Consider the following 16,247-nt stretch of genomic DNA (forward strand, 5'->3'; position numbering starts at 1 on the left):
ATATCAAGCATTTTCTGATCTCAAAGGCCAAACTCTGCATTGAGTCTTTACAGGATCTCTCAACAGACCTCGCAGCAGCAGTTTTCACAAGCCGCTGTTGCAATGAGCTGACACAATGGTCCTCACAACCACCTCAGTACTATAAAAATGTTCATAAGTGTAACAGGGAGGATTTTTGGAGTTTTCTTTTGTGACACTCAACTTTTAAATCTTTGAAAAACTTCAGTTCCAGACAGTAGGCGCCCCCCCACCACACACACACACGCACACACACACACACACACACACACACACACACACACACACACACACACACACACACACACACACACACACACACACACACACACACACCTCTCCCCCACCACCCATGAATGAATTTGGCAGGGTTTGCTGGTGAGAAGCCAGTGAGGGATCATGAGCGTGTCACTGCAGTGTCAGCCTCAACTGGATCACCTGGGTGTCCGTTGTTGAGTGGGATGAGAACAAGATTGGCATACATTTTCAGGTTTTTGTGTCTCTTCTAGGGTGAAAGGGGGCTCCCAGGCCAAAGTGGTCCCGCAGGAAAGAGAGGCTTCCTCGGTGGGATGGGATTACTGGGGAAACAAGGAGACCAGGGTTCCAAAGGACAACCAGTGAGCTGTGATTTTTGTAATTAAACTTCATCTACACTGCTGCGTCCTTAATGATGCAGTTTATAAGACGTCTGTGCTTCCCTTCTCACTTTCTTTCAGGGGGATACTGGTGAAACAGGATTTCCAGGGGTGTTGGGTCTCTTTGGACCAAAGGTAAGACCCCATCGAGGTCCATTCACATTCAGGTCAATCGTACAGAATTCGTTTTCCAGACAGAATCCCATCCCTGCGTCTTAGACCAGACTTACAATGACAGAATAACCCCAAATCAGACTCAACTTTTAAGGTATCTCAGTTACATTTATATTGTATTTATATTCATATTGAAGTGTCTCTGTACAATGTATTGTCTGGAAAGCTTTTAGGACTTATAGTAACATGCCCTGTGATGACATCTGCTATATATCCTTTTAGTCTGATTTACTTGCACTGCTGCTGCATCATATACAATAGCCAGCTGTGGAGAGAGAGCCGGATTTACTAGTTGCTCTTAAATCCAGCCAGGCCTATATGAGGTATTTAAGATGTAAATATCAGTTATAGCATTAACAGAAAAAGCAACCCAACATGGTAATGATGTAGACTGTATTGAGAATGAGGTTATCTGGGAATTAGAAGGTTAATATTCTCTCGCTGGTTTGCATATTACACTGCAGCCTCCACCATCAGTGGATGAAAGTGGGTGTGAATGTCAAACTAAAACAGAGAGGCAAGTTTACAAATGCTGCCCATTTACATTTGAACTGCGAAAATCACACTATGCATAAAGCCCACACACTGTTCCAGTATTAATGTAGTGTGAAATTGAGACATAGTGAGCCTCAATCATGAAGTGGTCTCTCTAGGACTTTTTTAACCCTCAGTTTAGTCTTACAGACAGGAAGCAAAGCCTGGTGGTCATTTGTAACTCCTTGCTCCTTACATCTGCTTTGTACTTCCTGTCAGTCTGATCACCCTGGCTTACAAAGACTTTAATTTTACAAAAAGATCATAATAGTAATAATTTGCATGTCTGCTTGGGTCAGTGTAAGGTCGGTCAAAGACCTTTACGATTTTTCTGATGATTGACAAATGGCGTGGTGTTATACTGGCACCCCAAATAGACAGTAGTTCAGGTTGCACTGGACGCCAACACAGCGTAGCTCAGTTGTAGTACGATGGAGCTTGAGTGAGTCCATAATCATCTGTAGACTTGTTCCTATCCCACAGACATGGGTTCACAGGTCTATCAGCAGGCTTAACAAATAGCCATCAAGTTTTGCTAAAAGATAAAGACTAAATTGAGGGTTAAAAAAAATCCTGTGGTGTGTAAGAACAAATTTGTGCATGACATTTTCAGTTTTTTCAAGAATCCATCACCTAGTGGCCATTAGTGGAATTACAGTTTGAGGCATATCTCCACTGGTCATCATTCAACTCGAGCTGCCACTTTACAAACACCAGAATCATCTGTCAGATTAAAATAATATGTAATTTGTCAAATATGTAATTTATTACTTAACTTCAATCTTAAAACTAAACTTCCATAATAAATACAAAATTTGTGTTTCTTTCCAGGGACCCCCAGGAGACATTGGCCCTGCAGGGATACAGGGACCAAAAGGACCACGTGGTTTGATGGTAAGATGAAGATTAATGGACAAGTCACATGGCGCCATATTTCAGTCAGTGCCAGGCCACTAAACTCTCCCAAACTTCACATTTCCCATGAAAAATAAGCAGCGCTTCTTCAGCTGCTCCATCATGTGTGTCCTCCATCACTAACACGCCTCTGCTTTCCAGGGTATGGAGGGGGCTCTGGGCCCTGTTGGCATCATTGGCCCCAGCGGGCATCCTGTATGTACCTCATATCTCATCCTATCTGCCAAGTTTATATGACGTCTCTCTGCTTTTGGGGCAGTTATGGAGTGATCCTCTGTCTCCTTTCTCTCCATAAGGGACCCCAGGGTGACAAAGGAAGTCGGGGGGAGACGGTGCGTGACACAGTTGTGATGAATCCTTTTCCTCTCTCTACTGTGAACACAGTAGAAAACACTTAGTATGGAGACAGTGCACCAGCTGGCCTCCTTTTCCCTCAGCTCTTTCCATTTCCTATTGTACTCCACTATTTGTTGTAACACTCACAGCGACACTTAGCTTCTGCAGAATTCATGTAAGAGTGATAAATGATGGTTACATGCTCATCTCAAGCATCTTAAAAGGTTTGAAGAGTGCTCATATACTCAGGTGTAATTCACAAGCTTGCTACACAAATCTTCATATAAAAGTTTGCGTATGAAAACAGGATTTTCTTTGTGAATAAGATTTAATAAGAAGTAAGGAGTGGAATAGAAATTCAGCAGGCCAGCACAAGTATAGCGTTCCATCCGTACTGTTAGTGTGGGATTGTTCATTTCCGAATACTAAATCTTTTTTTTTTCCTTTTATCCCCAACAGGGGTTACAAGGACCAAGGGTGAGTAATTATCCACCTCTGCAGCTTAATCATTATTCTCTACTTGGACCTGTGGTGTGCTCAGTACTAGCAGAATAAATTAACTACTTAATCATCCTCTATAAAGGTCAATTTATAAATATCAGTCTAATGTGTCAATGCAATTTTTTCAGGGCTCTCCAGGTCCTCTTGGTCCACCTGGACCTCCAGTAAGTTGCTCATTTTATATCTTTACTTCATCTATACGCTATCTATCTATACGGTTGCCAGTGGAGATTGTTTGCCTGACTGGGATTACACACAGACTACCAGGCCCATTGTGAATTTAAAGCTACAGAGCAGCATTTTTATAAATGAAGGTTTCTCATATTCAAGCCATTGCAAACAGGGTCACACAATGTTCATCACATCAGGTAATTTTTATGTTGGTTTTTTTTTTATATTCTGCAGCAGCAGCAGCAACAGTTTCGACATTTAAACATACGATGAAATCACATACAGGCAGTTAAATATCGCTCAATTTTGGCTGAGTAAGTTAGACCTTCTCTTCTGTTGTTCCCAAATGGTGGAACGAACTACCCAACTCTGTGCGTTCTGCTGAGTCCCTTTCTACTTTTAAGAGACAATTGAAGACTCAATTGTTCAGAGAGCACCTAGGCACTTAACCTGACTCTTCTCCTCTTTGTCCTGTGGGGTAGAATAAGTCAGAGGGTCCAAGACCCAGCACTTAGTGATATGTAGCACTAACTGTGTCGTGTGATGTTGTATGTCTGTCAAAAAAAAAAAGGGGGGGGGGGGGAGGCGACACTTCTTCTGCCACTAGATGGCAGTACCTGTGACCAAATCACAACTGAAGCACTTTTGCGCTTCCTATGGACTTTTCCTTAATTAAGTCTAAATTCTTGCTTGTGTTGTACGTCGCTTTGGACAAAAGCGTCTGCTAAATGAAATTGTAGAATTGTAGGCCGCAACATGTCAACAGTTACTTTCAATACCTCCCACTGCCAGTAGATGGAGACAAAAGCGCCACACTGTAGCTTTAAAGAAAGCAAATTACAACCTTTCTTAAATTAGCCTTTCTGATGGGCTGTAGACTCTGATTGCTCTAGTTTACAAATACCGTTTCAATTTAAAACATACCTGATTTCATCAGTATTAATCTATATAAAGAAGTTTTCATCCATCTTCGATGTCACAAGTGTTTTCATGCTTCATTCCGTTGCATTTGTGATTGTTTGCATCTACATGTTGGATGAAAATAACATAGCAAAAAGTGTTGATTAGAAACATTTTTACACAGGACAAGATGCTAATAATGTTGTTTTTGTCACTTTTCATTTCCAGGGTCTACCCAGTTCTTCCATTTCATTTGTAAGTATATTTATTTTTACTTTAAATTCAGTGACTTAGTAATGATGATGACGTTATATTACAAACTGCAACATGGACATGAGTTTGGTGATGGTCGCTTATCCCTTTCCTTAATTTTATGGTAGAAAAATGAGGCTATTGGTGCTGCTTTTCAAGTCATTGTCGATTCACATGCTGCATTGAGGCCAGAGGTGAGATTGTGGGGGTCTTAACGGCGATCATCAGTATGAGTGAAGTTGTATGAACTGGATACAATCTAAAGGTATTGATAGATTTATCAACAACTAAACTTATTATGATTACAGCTGAGTTATCAGAGTATGGACCTTCCCATCTTGGATCAGGGCACAGAGATATTTAAGACCTTGCAGTATCTCAGCACTCTGATCAGGAGTCTTAAGAACCCGCTGGGAACCCGCGATAACCCCGCCAGAATCTGCCGAGACCTTTACAACTGTGAGCAAAGGATGCATGATGGTGAGGACGCAATATCAAAACACACAGCGACACTGCTGCATCATGTTTGCAACCACACTCACTGTAGTCTTATTCTGTCCTGTGGCAGGCACTTACTGGATTGATCCAAATCTGGGCTGTTCCACCGACACTATTGAGGTGACGTGTAACTTCACTGGTGGAGGACAGACTTGCCTGAAACCCGTCACAGTGTCCAAGGTTAGGATTGCTTTGATATGAACCATTTGCTTCGACTAATTGAGGAAAAAGAAACCCAAACATATTGTTTAAATGCTCCATACAATACCTTAATGTAGCACAAATGCAGCCTGCAGAAAATACAATAACAGGAGAAAAAATCCAGAAAGGATATACTGTAAAAGTACAGGCTGTGATCACGTTGTGTGTGTGTGTGTGTGTGTGTGTGTGTGTGTGCATGTGCACGCATCTGTATAGGTAAAACGTTTGTTTTTTTTAAAAGATGGAATGGATATTATACTCAAGCAACACTCAAAGCTTTTACATTGTTGCCTCACACACACTCAATGATGGTGGACAAGTTAGGGTCTTCAGTCGCTTGCTCAAGGACACTTCAACACAGTCAATGAGGAGGAGACGTTCAAGCTCTACCGCTAAAATTATTATAGCACACACACAATACATGTATATGTATGTATCTCTGCTGTAAAAGTGCATATGAGAAGGCATGATTGATTTGTTTTTTCCTTACTGATCTATAATTTAGGGAACAATCATGTGTTCCAAATGTAATATGACTGCAGTAATGAAATGGGAACCATGGCGACTTGGTTCTAAATGACACACTTGTGACTAGTAAGCGCACGAGTGTGGCTTGTAAATAGCTTGCATTTATGTTGCACTTATATCTTAAGTGTTGTACTGTTTATACACACACACACACACACACACACACACACACACACACACGGTTCACTAGATTGACAGATGGAGCTGGGGATTGAACTCAATCTATGAACAGAATGAGATAAAACAAACAAACAAACAAACTCCTCTTTCTTTACAGTTGGAGATAGGAGTGGGTCGTATCCAGATGAACTTCATCCACCTTCTGAGCACCGAGGCTGTGCAGCACATCACCATTCACTGTCTCAACACACCCGTGTGGGCAGCCGGACCCTCCTTACAGCCATCCAACCAAGCTGTGAGCTTCAAGACCTGGACAGGGGACAAGATTCAGGCTGGAGATCTCCTGGAGCCGCTCATACCCAGAGATGACTGCTGGGTACGCACACCGGTGTTATATAATAAAACTATGTAAAAAAAAATGAAGAGTTTAATCTTTTTGTGTGGTATAAAAATCAGGTCGATGGGGTAATTAACTCTGCATTAAGATTCAAAATAAGACCAGGCAGCAATAATAAGTAAGGAATTATTGGTCATTGTTGTTAGTCATAGTTTTGAGCATAGTTACACGCTGCAACTGCTTCTTGGCTTGTAACTTCCTGGAGTGTTGCATGTATCCTTGAAAAACATTTTTGCATTTGCATTGATATATCACATTACTATGTTAAACGGTAATGCGGATGAGATGATTTTGCCTCCTCCAAATGATCAAATCCAGCTAGTATTTATTTTATTTTTTTATGTGTCCAGGTTTTGCCATTTGTACCCTTTGATATACATTGATATTGTGTGGTCCTATTCAAACTTGACTTTCAGATCAAAGATGGCCGCTGGCATCAAACCCAATTCATCTTTCAGACCCAGGATCCAAACCTACTCCCCATCGTGGATGTGTCCAACCTACCGAGTACAGAAGCTGGTTCACATTATCACCTTGAGGTTGGATTGGTGTGCTTCTTGTAGGGCTGCGTGTGTGAACGTATGTGTGTGCGTGCGTGCGTGCGTGTGCGGTGCTCCTCAAAGGAGTAACTGCAAGGAAGATAAAGGACAGGGGAGACTGGTGCTTTGGCGACTCCCTCATCAGCAGAGACGCTTATTTTCTCTCCACAAAATATGCTTGGACTGCAGCTACAGGAGCGGGTGCCGCAGAGGGATGGCCCATCGAAAATGCAGAGAAAAGACTTGTGGCACTAATCAGCCTATGGATATATAAATAAGCTCCCCCCCCCACCCACCCCCCACCCCTCAGAGACTTGTGTGATACAAGATCTGAATTTCCTGAACGGAAGGAAGTAATATGTCATTTGTGTCATCTCTTCTGACCATGTTGTATCATATTCCCTGCACGGTCGAGTTTTGCAAAAACCATAAATCATTTTATAGAGGTGATGTGTACAGAAATAAGGAATAGTTACACTTACAAATGCAATAACTACAGTTTTAATGTTTTATTTATACATGTATATGTACTGTATATTGTAATATAAAGTGCAATAGTTATTGTGTCGCAGCCCTTACAGTATATCACTCATTCAGGTATCCAGTACGCCTTCAGGTGCAGGTAAGTCTTTTTTTTTTTTTTTTTGAGCCTTGAGTACCTGTCCAGTCCTGAGACTCCATGTTTATCTTCAAACAACTGCTGTGCGGTTTCCACAGTGTGAACTGAGAAAAGTGTGTCAAGATACTACCTCGTACTGCACCTCCCATCTCACGTCAAACAAGACGTTACCTGCTACAATCTGTAATTACTGGGAGGTGAAACCTGGTGCTGCAACCGTTGACACTCATGATAAAACTCTTGCCAGTTCTCAGTCAAGCTGTCTGTTCTTTACTTTAAAGGGAATATTATAAAATATGTACACGCGGGCCAAACCTACTCATTAAATTATATTTTCAATGTAGCGCTTTTAATGCTTTCAGTATTCTTTGTATGAGTGCAGTTGTACTTGTTTTTAATTATGCTTTATTCACTGCGGTGGATTATTTTAAGATTCCGAATAAGTTGCTTTTAGCACACATTTAATTATATGAACATTTTTAAATCCCGTCTAAAAGGAACACACCAACTTTTGGGGAAAGACGTGTATTTGCAATCTCCTGAGAGCCAGACAAGATGATAAATTCTCTTCTCTCCTCTGTGCTGCATTAGGGAGTTAAGACCCACATGAGAACAGCTGAGCACTCGTTAGCTTAGCATTATTCAAGGTAGTGAGCAGGAAGTGTTATCATAGCTCTGTCAAAGGTAATAGACTTGTACTTTGAAAAGAGCTTGTGTTTACAGCCCCCTCTTCGTGCACAATCATTGTCTTATCGGGGGCACATGGCGTGGCGGCCCCCATCAATCGGTAGGTTGACTCCAGTAATGAAGCTGGCAGCGTCCGATGCCAGAAAGGCGATGCTGCGGGCCACCTCGTCCACCTCACCCGGTCGACCGAGGGCGTGTGTCTGCTTACACCTCGAGAGAAACTGGTGGAGAAACAAATATTCATTTATTTGTGGACGCACCTTTAGTTGTGTTTTGGTCTGTTCTCACACCAACTGTATGAAATGTACTTCATCTTCATAAATGAAGTTTAAATAATAAACAAGTTGCGCAACAGCTGACCTATAAAATGGAAAATAGGGCAGCTTTTTTTTAAATGAAGACATACGGTAGACATGTTGATTTAACATTTGAATTACAACCACTTCAAATAAGAAATAGCAATGACAAAAAAAAAAAACATCTTACAAAGAACAAAGCAATTTCTGCAACATTTACGCAGCATCCCGGAAAATACTAGTTGTTTTGAGTGGTTGTGTAAGTTTAAAGGCTGGTGTGGTCATTTCTGTTTGATTGATTGTGCAGCGATGATATGCTGCTGATGAGAATTTGAAACAGGAACGTAGAACCGCGCGTCGACAACCCAGCTTGCAAGTTCCTTCAGCTGGGCTCACATCTGTCGGCAGCCTCAGAGTGGATTATTCCGCCACGTTCCATCCAGCACTGCGGGACTTCTAGTGATGACCTACCTGGGTATACTGATCCTCATCCAGTCCTGCTCGCTTGTGGACGTCGGTGATGATCACGCCAGGGCTAAGTAGCAAAAAAAAAAAGAAAATCTATAAAATGTTCCTGTTCCGTAGGTTAATCGCTGAAGAAAATTAAAACAGGTAAATGTTTCGTTACCAGACCGAGTTCACTCTGACTTGCTTCGGTGCTAGTTCTGAAATGACAAACCAGAGCATTTCTTGTGCTTTCGTGTATTTTTCTTTCAGAAATGATGAACATAGGGAAAAGTGCTGACTCACCCAGCGCTATGCACTTTGTGAACTGGTCAATTGCAGCCTTGGACATACAGTAGGGCAGGACTCCAGGGAACTATGGCGAGTGAAGACTGATGTGAATTAAGCTCCCGTTTGTGGAAGGCTCTTACAAAATAATGAGTGGATCCGTAATATCGCACCGATCTCTGTCCGTTGACGCTGGAAACATTGACGATGGAGCCTTTGGTCTTGATCAGGTGGGGCACGCAGAGCTGAGTCAGGTGGTAGACGGACCTGTCGTCGAGGAGAGAGCCATTAGAATTCTGCTTTCACGCGGTTGAACAATTCCATCCGAAAATCAGTGCTGGATTCTGCACATTTCACCAACACATTCAGTCTTCATGAAGTGGATTCATAACGACGTAGCCTGATGTTCACTCACCTGCACTCATGTCCAAGTGAGTCCAACAAATGCATCGCTGGGCAGTGACAGTAAATGCTATAACTAACATTCCAGTGACTTCATACACTTCTCTTCTTACAGGTAAAGATAGAAATTTCTCTTACAACAATGTCAAGAAATATTTTGACAGTTTCAACTGTTTGTTTTTTTTTTAACTGCAAAAGAAAATGCTGGTGTTTCACAACCTGGGGCCTTGCTAACCAATGTCTTTCGATCACAATCACTGATAAGCACCGCAGGTCAATCATTCTTTTCAATATTTTCCCAGAATACGATCGCTGGGGTTCCGGCATCCTGTTTTTAATGCAGATTTTGAAATACTTCATCAGAAAAGAAAAGAGAGATGGAAACTACAATATTAAAAAGAAGAAAAAAAAATCCTCTTATTTGCAAAAATGTTTTTGCTCTCACCCGAGGTGGTTTTGACCTCTATAAACCTGAGTAGGGTTGTCAAAACTATCGATTTATCGATTAAATATCGATTTTGAAAAATAAAACGGCACTTAATGACTTTTCCATAGTATCGATACCTGCCTCCTTAGTTTACACATGCGCCGCTGCCAACACACACACACACACACACACACACTGCTGTTTGGAGGTTCTTTGGATTTGAGTCAGATGAACAAGGAAAGCCAAAGGAGAGCAGCAAGCCGATGTGCAAGAGATGCAACAGAACTGTGCCGACAAAAGGAGTGGACACGACGAATGTAGCAAAGCACCTGTAAGACAGACACCGGACCTGTGTAGATTTAGAGGTATAGAGGTTGGTAACAGTAGAACTTGAAGTATGTTTTCCCTAGAGTTATCACATCTATCAGTGTTTACTGTAACGTGTCGTCTTGTTAGCGAGCGGTAGCTAAAGCTCATGGACGGTAGGTTACATATATTAAAACTTCTTTGCATGCTGTTAATGTGTAAAGAATAACTTGAAAAAGTTCTCTACCTGGAGAATAAAGTTCTTCATTTTTCTTTAAATTAAAAAAACGTTTTTGCGCGGTTGCGTAGTATCGAAAATCGAATTGAATATCAATATTTTTCAAAATATCGTATCGAAGTGTGAAATCCAGTATCGTGACAACACCAGAACAGAGTGTGAAACAAGGAGTCGAAAACATTTGTCAAGTAAGTTTTGACTGTTGTGACTGTTTGTGCTGACGGCGTCTTTCTGGTTTCCCCAAAACACATGACAACATGGCTGCTAACGACAACAGATACATGCGGACTGAAGAGGAGACCAAAATACTGCTTGGTTCCATACGTGGAAAAAAATAAAAATAAAAATTCGAACATTGCCAGGGAAACTAATTGGGTGTTTTCCCAGTGTGTAACTTCCACTTCTTCGATAGTTGTTTACAGCCATGTTGAGGTGCGTTGCCTGTACCGCCACCTTCTGGCAAAATGGGTGTAGTTTATCCACTCAAACCACTTGATGGAAACGTACCTTATTTTTTACTTCTTTATTTTTTTGTGCAAACTTTCAAAAGATTTGCTTCAAATTGAGATGAAAACCAGGCTTATGACTGCAAAAACGCTTTAGCTAGCATACTGGGCTACTATGCAGTCCATCCGCTTAAGCGCTCATTGATGCTACAGACGTAACAAGAATATGTTGGAATCGAAAAGTAAAAAAATGAATAATTTTAGTTTTGGTAGAAATAAAGGATTTCATTCAGTCCGCATGTAACGTCAACTTAAGTGTGTTGGTTGTTTTTTTTTTGTTTGTTTGTTTTGTTATCTTCTTCATATCTGAAACTGTATTCCAGAAAATCTCTTCGGACTCCCGGCAGCAGTCAAGTCTACATTATTCGGACACCAACCTCACATTGATGTTCATGACCCGGTCGTACTGGGCCAGGTCTGCGGTCTCGATGCTGCCCATGGCCAGGATACCGGCGCTGTTCACCAGGACATCCAGTCGGCCAAAGTGGCTGACGATCTGGTCCACAGTCGTCTTTACTTTGTCCTCGTCCGTCAAGTCTCCAGGGACCAGCAAGGGCTGCACATGTCAGACATATATTTACCACTCAGGATTATTTTAAAAATTCATCTGATCGCTCGACCATAGGAAGATATAAGACAATGATAAACTATAAGAATTCTACTTCATTATAGGAGTGGCCTAAAATGACCGATGAGCTTGGACGTGTAAGTGAAAATAAAAGGCAGTTTTATATCTCCAACAAATATTGTGAAAGTTTTGACTCGAATGTACATTATTGTGACAATATGAAGTCAACTTTGACCGAACCAACTGGAGTTTTCTTTGAATTCATTCCAAACGAGCAACCCTGTCCAAACTTTAACGTTCATAATAATTTCAAACTGGGCTGTGTTAAATACATTTTTATAGGTCTGAAATAACTCAAATATATCTAAAAATTAAATGAAGAAAGAAAGTTAGACCTTGCGACCCTGAAATAAATACGCTGAGGGAACAACAGTGTATTACATCACAACAAACGAACTAAACTGAGAGAACGGGTCGCGACCACAACGCTGTTTCCTCTCCGTCCATCTGTTTCAGACCAACAGCAGGCACACTCTCCCACATTCCTCCCACCAGCCCGGCTACAGCCAGGCTTCTCAGAGCCCTTCGTACCTCTGCAGCCCCGCTCTCTCGACACTGCTGGGCTACTTTCTCCAGGTTGTCCACGTCTCGGCCGTTGAGAGCCAGCAGGGCTCCAAGTTTAGCGAACAGGACGCTCGTACCTGCCCCGATCCCGGAGCTAGCACCCGTAATCAGGGTCACTTTCCCCTTCAGGGCAGAAACCTACAGCCACCAAATGAAACATCCACATTGTCTTTAACAAATGATCCTGCCGGTCATTTCCTTCCAGTGTAACGCGAGAATCAAACGAGGCATGCAAGGAGACTCACTTTAAAAGCATCATCCGAAGCCATGACTGATAGTCGTGTAGTCTGGACTGGCAAGTCCAAAAAACACTGGTCTACACACGGGCCACTAGTGATGACGTAGGCAGGCCTGATTTACTTTCCTGCTCTGACAATTTGATTATTACTGTGCAATTCGCACTCATTAAAAATGAATTATGAAATCCAATCTTGCCAGTATATTTGCCCACATTATAATAATCTTTTTGAATTATACTGAATACAACAGAAATGTTTAATGAGTGACATCTCAGCAGGATATGAGGGTGTAATAGACTCTTTTTCCAACATGGAGTATAGTATTGAGTATAGTTTCATTGTTCCAGCCAGATTTTCTTAATTACTACAAGCAGATAAATTCAATTTATTATTATTTTTCTTTTAATGAGTCAAAGTTCCTGTCAGTGGAATGAACTACATGTATTTAATATTTCTTTAATGTTTCATTCCTGGGCTTCATATATCAAGACGCTGGTTTTCTAGACTCCACAACTTCAGTGGGTTCTTTCTACAACTGAGGGATTTACTTCTAGAAAAATCATGTAAAAAAGAAAGAAAGAAAGAAAGGAAGAAACGTAAAACAAAATTATAACAAAAGTTTTATTTAGTACAAAAACATTGACAAATTATTTACATGGCTTACCAAACAAAAACAAAAAAAAAAAAACAATCTGTGAAGCAATGCTGTAATAAGACGCTTTATTGCTGGACTGAATTTAAATGGAAAGCACTGAATTGAACAAATGAAGGCTGAATATGGGTTATGGTGGTAATAACACTTGGACTCCTTAGTTTTTTTTTCTTTATAACAAAAAGACATTCAAAACCTAAATTAAAAAAAACAAATTACATCTTATAAATCACTTTTTCAATTTGACATTTGTAGCATCGCACGAGCGTGACCGATATGATCACGCCAGGATGATCTCAGACTCGACCAAGGTGTCAAATAATGAACCCGTGACCTTTTTGTCGTTTTGCCTGAGCTCACTATCCAGCAAAAGGGTTTGCATGGAGGGTCACATCTTTAATCCGGGTTTCAGTCAGTGGCCGAAAATTTTTCTCATTTACAGGCAGTTTCTCCAGTTCATCCAGAGCTTCCAAGCCGTCGATGATTCTACGCACAAAGATGAAAGACATTAGAGCTGATACTCTCAAAGCAAAATCGAACGCATCATCTCTTTCATATAACTTTACACTTGTGTGTGAACAAAAGCTGCATACTTTCCAAACACTGTATACTTCATGTCAAGATGCGGTTGTTTGGCATAAGTGAAGAAAAACTGTGAGCCATTGGTGTTGGGGCCATTGTTTGCCATGGAGACCACTCCTCTAACATTATGCTGGGGGAAAGAAAAAGTTGAAAGTTTAAACACAGAACCCTGTTAAATCACTTGTGTAAAATTTACACCACTCACTTTTAAATGTTCACTGAATTCGTCTTCAAATTTCCGACCCCATATACTTGTCCCCCCCTTGCCTGTGCCTAAGCGATTTAATCAGAACACAGGAAAGGCAGAAGTGAGATGGGGTGAATTCTGTAGTTTCTGGCATCATTAAATACCACAATATTGTACCTGTAGGGTCTCCAGTCTGAACCATGAAGCCTTTAATATTACGGTGGAAGATGCATCCTTTGTAAAACCCACTGGCACACAAGGCGAGGAAGTTCTGAAAAAAATAAAACACATTACTTTTCTCAATATTGGACAGACTAATGTACATGCATGCTGCTGTTTATACCTTCAAGCCCTGTGATGCTGTTGATGACAGTTTTCTAATCCCACCATTGAGTAGGTCAGGGTGGAATTGCTTTTTATTCAGAGGGAACACTGCCTTTTTTATTTGATCAAGTCATTGTATGAAATCTATTTCATTTTTTAGGATATGAAAAGCTGCATTTACATCTTGTAATCCTCTGGTGAAATGTGTTTCAAGACTCTCTTAGGCTACACTAATTTTAAACTTATAACATTTTAAGTTTCTGTTATAACTTAGATCATCAGAGAGTTATCCTTTTTTCTTATTTCGTTCACTAAACAGTGTCTTTTCTATGCTACATAACGTTATTGCTTTTACACGTCTTTGTCATTTTTGTTTTACAAATTATTTTTGTAGGGTATTTGCAGGGATTGATTTTGAATGAATACATGGATTGATTTTCCCCTGAATACAGTTAAGCCATTACAATAAAGTGGGTGAAGTCCCTTTAAGTTGATAACTAAAGTTACAACATTTGAAAATAATGGAACACACAATTGCTAACATATTTTAAGTTCTGCAACGAAATTCATTCATAACGAATCGCACTCACCTCACACGTTTTAGGTGCTCGTTCACAAAACAGCTCTATTTTGAAGTCTCCTACGTCTGTGTGAAGGGTAACAGCCTACACAAATGGGAGACGAAGAATAAAAAACATTGAAGATTCACGTCAAAGAAAGTCCCTTCGTGTTAGCTTAGCCTGTTAGCCCCGATGGAAAACATCCAGTAGTTAGCGCATAATAAACCGGAAGCTAACGGAACAAACAGATAAATAGATCAGCTACGTGAATCTATTACATTAGAAAAATGAATAAATAACCCATGCCCTATTTAATGATGACAGTCCCCTGTACGATATGGTAACAATGAATAAACTTTACCATTTCAAATGGTGCGTCAGCGAACGAGGGCGTAGGACTCCTACGCCCGTCAAGAAACATTTACCGGACGCTGAAGGGTTCCGCAAATTGTACAGTCGCCGTACAGCTACATTTGCTACCGTCAAAGAAGATCAATTTACTGATTCAAAAGATATTATAGAGGCAGTGCAATTTGCTGTTAAAATGCTATAACAAAACCTTGAGGTTTTGTTGCTAGAAAAAATGATGGAGGGTGAGCAAAATGGTATGTAAAATTCTCTTGACTCCTGGTAATAAATTGCCCAATCCCTAAGATTTTCAGTGTCTTCCAATGAAGTCATCCATGAAACCTGACTGGTAAATGTAAGGAAATACTCAGTTTATTGTTTTGGAAAGGCATCAGCAGTCAAGTGACAAGGTGACTCTGCAAATCAATGCTATTAATCACTGAGTTCTAAACTGTAAATGTAGGACACACATCTTTTGATGGATTTTATTGCCTCCCATTGTCTATATGAATTTATGGTCCAAAATTTATAGCCAGTTTTGGATATATCATATTTTAGTGTGTTATTATTTTCATAATTTCAGTATCTTCCATTGGATATGACCTGGAGACTCCAAAATTAGCTAAATATTTGTACTAGACAGAATTTTATTATATATATAATTTTTGCCAAATGTTTTCCTTTTTCATGTATTGCAAGATACTTAATTTTTCCATTAGCTTCCTTGTTATGTGAGATGCAAATAATATTTACCCTAAATTGGAAAAAAAAACAAGAACATGAAAAAGCACATCAGCTGTCAAGTGGCAAGTCTTAGAGTCTTTAAAACTCAATGCATTCGTATTTCAAGCGATGGTTGGAGACGTTAATGTCAGTCTAATTTAACACAAATGGGATATTTTGGAATGGCACTTACCACTTAACTTGCAGTTTTCAAGATTACTCTCTAGGGATCACCAAATAGTTCTTTGGAAACAAAAATAACCTTTTGGTAAGTTTTTTTTAAAATCACCACTGGTAACTGATATAATTTGCCTTGACATATCATTTATTAAGAGAAGATGCACCATTTTATAAAAGAGCAGAATGTATGCTTCAGCTGAATGAGCGACACTGACATCATTCAGCATGACTCTTGCTCTTATGTCATCTAAAAGTCATGTTTCTTTTTAAGGGCTGGTTGGAAACCTTCATGTCAGTCTAAATGAACACTGATGAGACATTCAGGAAT

General features: G+C 40.3%; 3 protein-coding genes across 3 annotated transcripts in view; 1 reads left to right on the top strand and 2 right to left on the bottom strand.

Moving 5' to 3' along the window:
• Positions 1–7,653, top strand: part of col27a1b (collagen, type XXVII, alpha 1b) — a 72,433-nt gene extending 64,780 nt beyond the window's left edge. Inside the window, exons 49-61 of the mRNA XM_086206788.1 lie at positions 528–635; positions 735–788; positions 2,193–2,255; positions 2,418–2,471; positions 2,573–2,608; positions 3,072–3,089; positions 3,242–3,277; positions 4,413–4,439; positions 4,565–4,630; positions 4,745–4,916; positions 5,005–5,114; positions 5,941–6,159; positions 6,597–7,653. Coding sequence (XP_086062914.1) covers positions 528–635; positions 735–788; positions 2,193–2,255; positions 2,418–2,471; positions 2,573–2,608; positions 3,072–3,089; positions 3,242–3,277; positions 4,413–4,439; positions 4,565–4,630; positions 4,745–4,916; positions 5,005–5,114; positions 5,941–6,159; positions 6,597–6,743 — 1,110 coding nt within the window. The 3' untranslated portion in view covers positions 6,744–7,653. The remainder of the gene's footprint in view (positions 1–527; positions 636–734; positions 789–2,192; positions 2,256–2,417; positions 2,472–2,572; positions 2,609–3,071; positions 3,090–3,241; positions 3,278–4,412; positions 4,440–4,564; positions 4,631–4,744; positions 4,917–5,004; positions 5,115–5,940; positions 6,160–6,596) is intronic.
• LOC147260277 (uncharacterized) lies at positions 7,259–12,445 on the bottom strand. The gene is made up of 8 exons (XM_086206789.1): positions 12,370–12,445; positions 12,092–12,262; positions 11,310–11,488; positions 9,227–9,320; positions 9,072–9,141; positions 8,950–8,986; positions 8,793–8,856; positions 7,259–8,246 (listed from the first exon to the last, which is right to left on the bottom strand). The coding sequence occupies exons 1-8, from the start codon at positions 12,391–12,393 to the stop codon at positions 8,088–8,090; spliced, it is 798 nt and encodes a 265-aa protein (XP_086062915.1). The 5' UTR covers positions 12,394–12,445; the 3' UTR covers positions 7,259–8,087.
• A 467-nt stretch (positions 12,446–12,912) lies between these two features.
• On the bottom strand, positions 12,913–15,107 carry ppil3 (peptidylprolyl isomerase (cyclophilin)-like 3). The gene is made up of 6 exons (XM_086205401.1): positions 15,030–15,107; positions 14,699–14,773; positions 13,962–14,055; positions 13,803–13,870; positions 13,609–13,727; positions 12,913–13,501 (listed from the first exon to the last, which is right to left on the bottom strand). Exons 1-6 carry the CDS (start codon positions 15,087–15,089, stop codon positions 13,375–13,377), a joined length of 543 nt encoding a protein of 180 aa, XP_086061527.1. The 5' UTR covers positions 15,090–15,107; the 3' UTR covers positions 12,913–13,374.
• Positions 15,108–16,247: the final 1,140 nt, after the last annotated feature.

This window comes from Aulostomus chinensis, chromosome 6 (assembly GCF_037954235.1).
Source record: "Aulostomus chinensis isolate RoL2024-O1b breed Wild chromosome 6, RoL_Achi_v1.0, whole genome shotgun sequence".
NCBI lineage: Eukaryota > Metazoa > Chordata > Actinopteri > Syngnathiformes > Aulostomidae > Aulostomus > Aulostomus chinensis.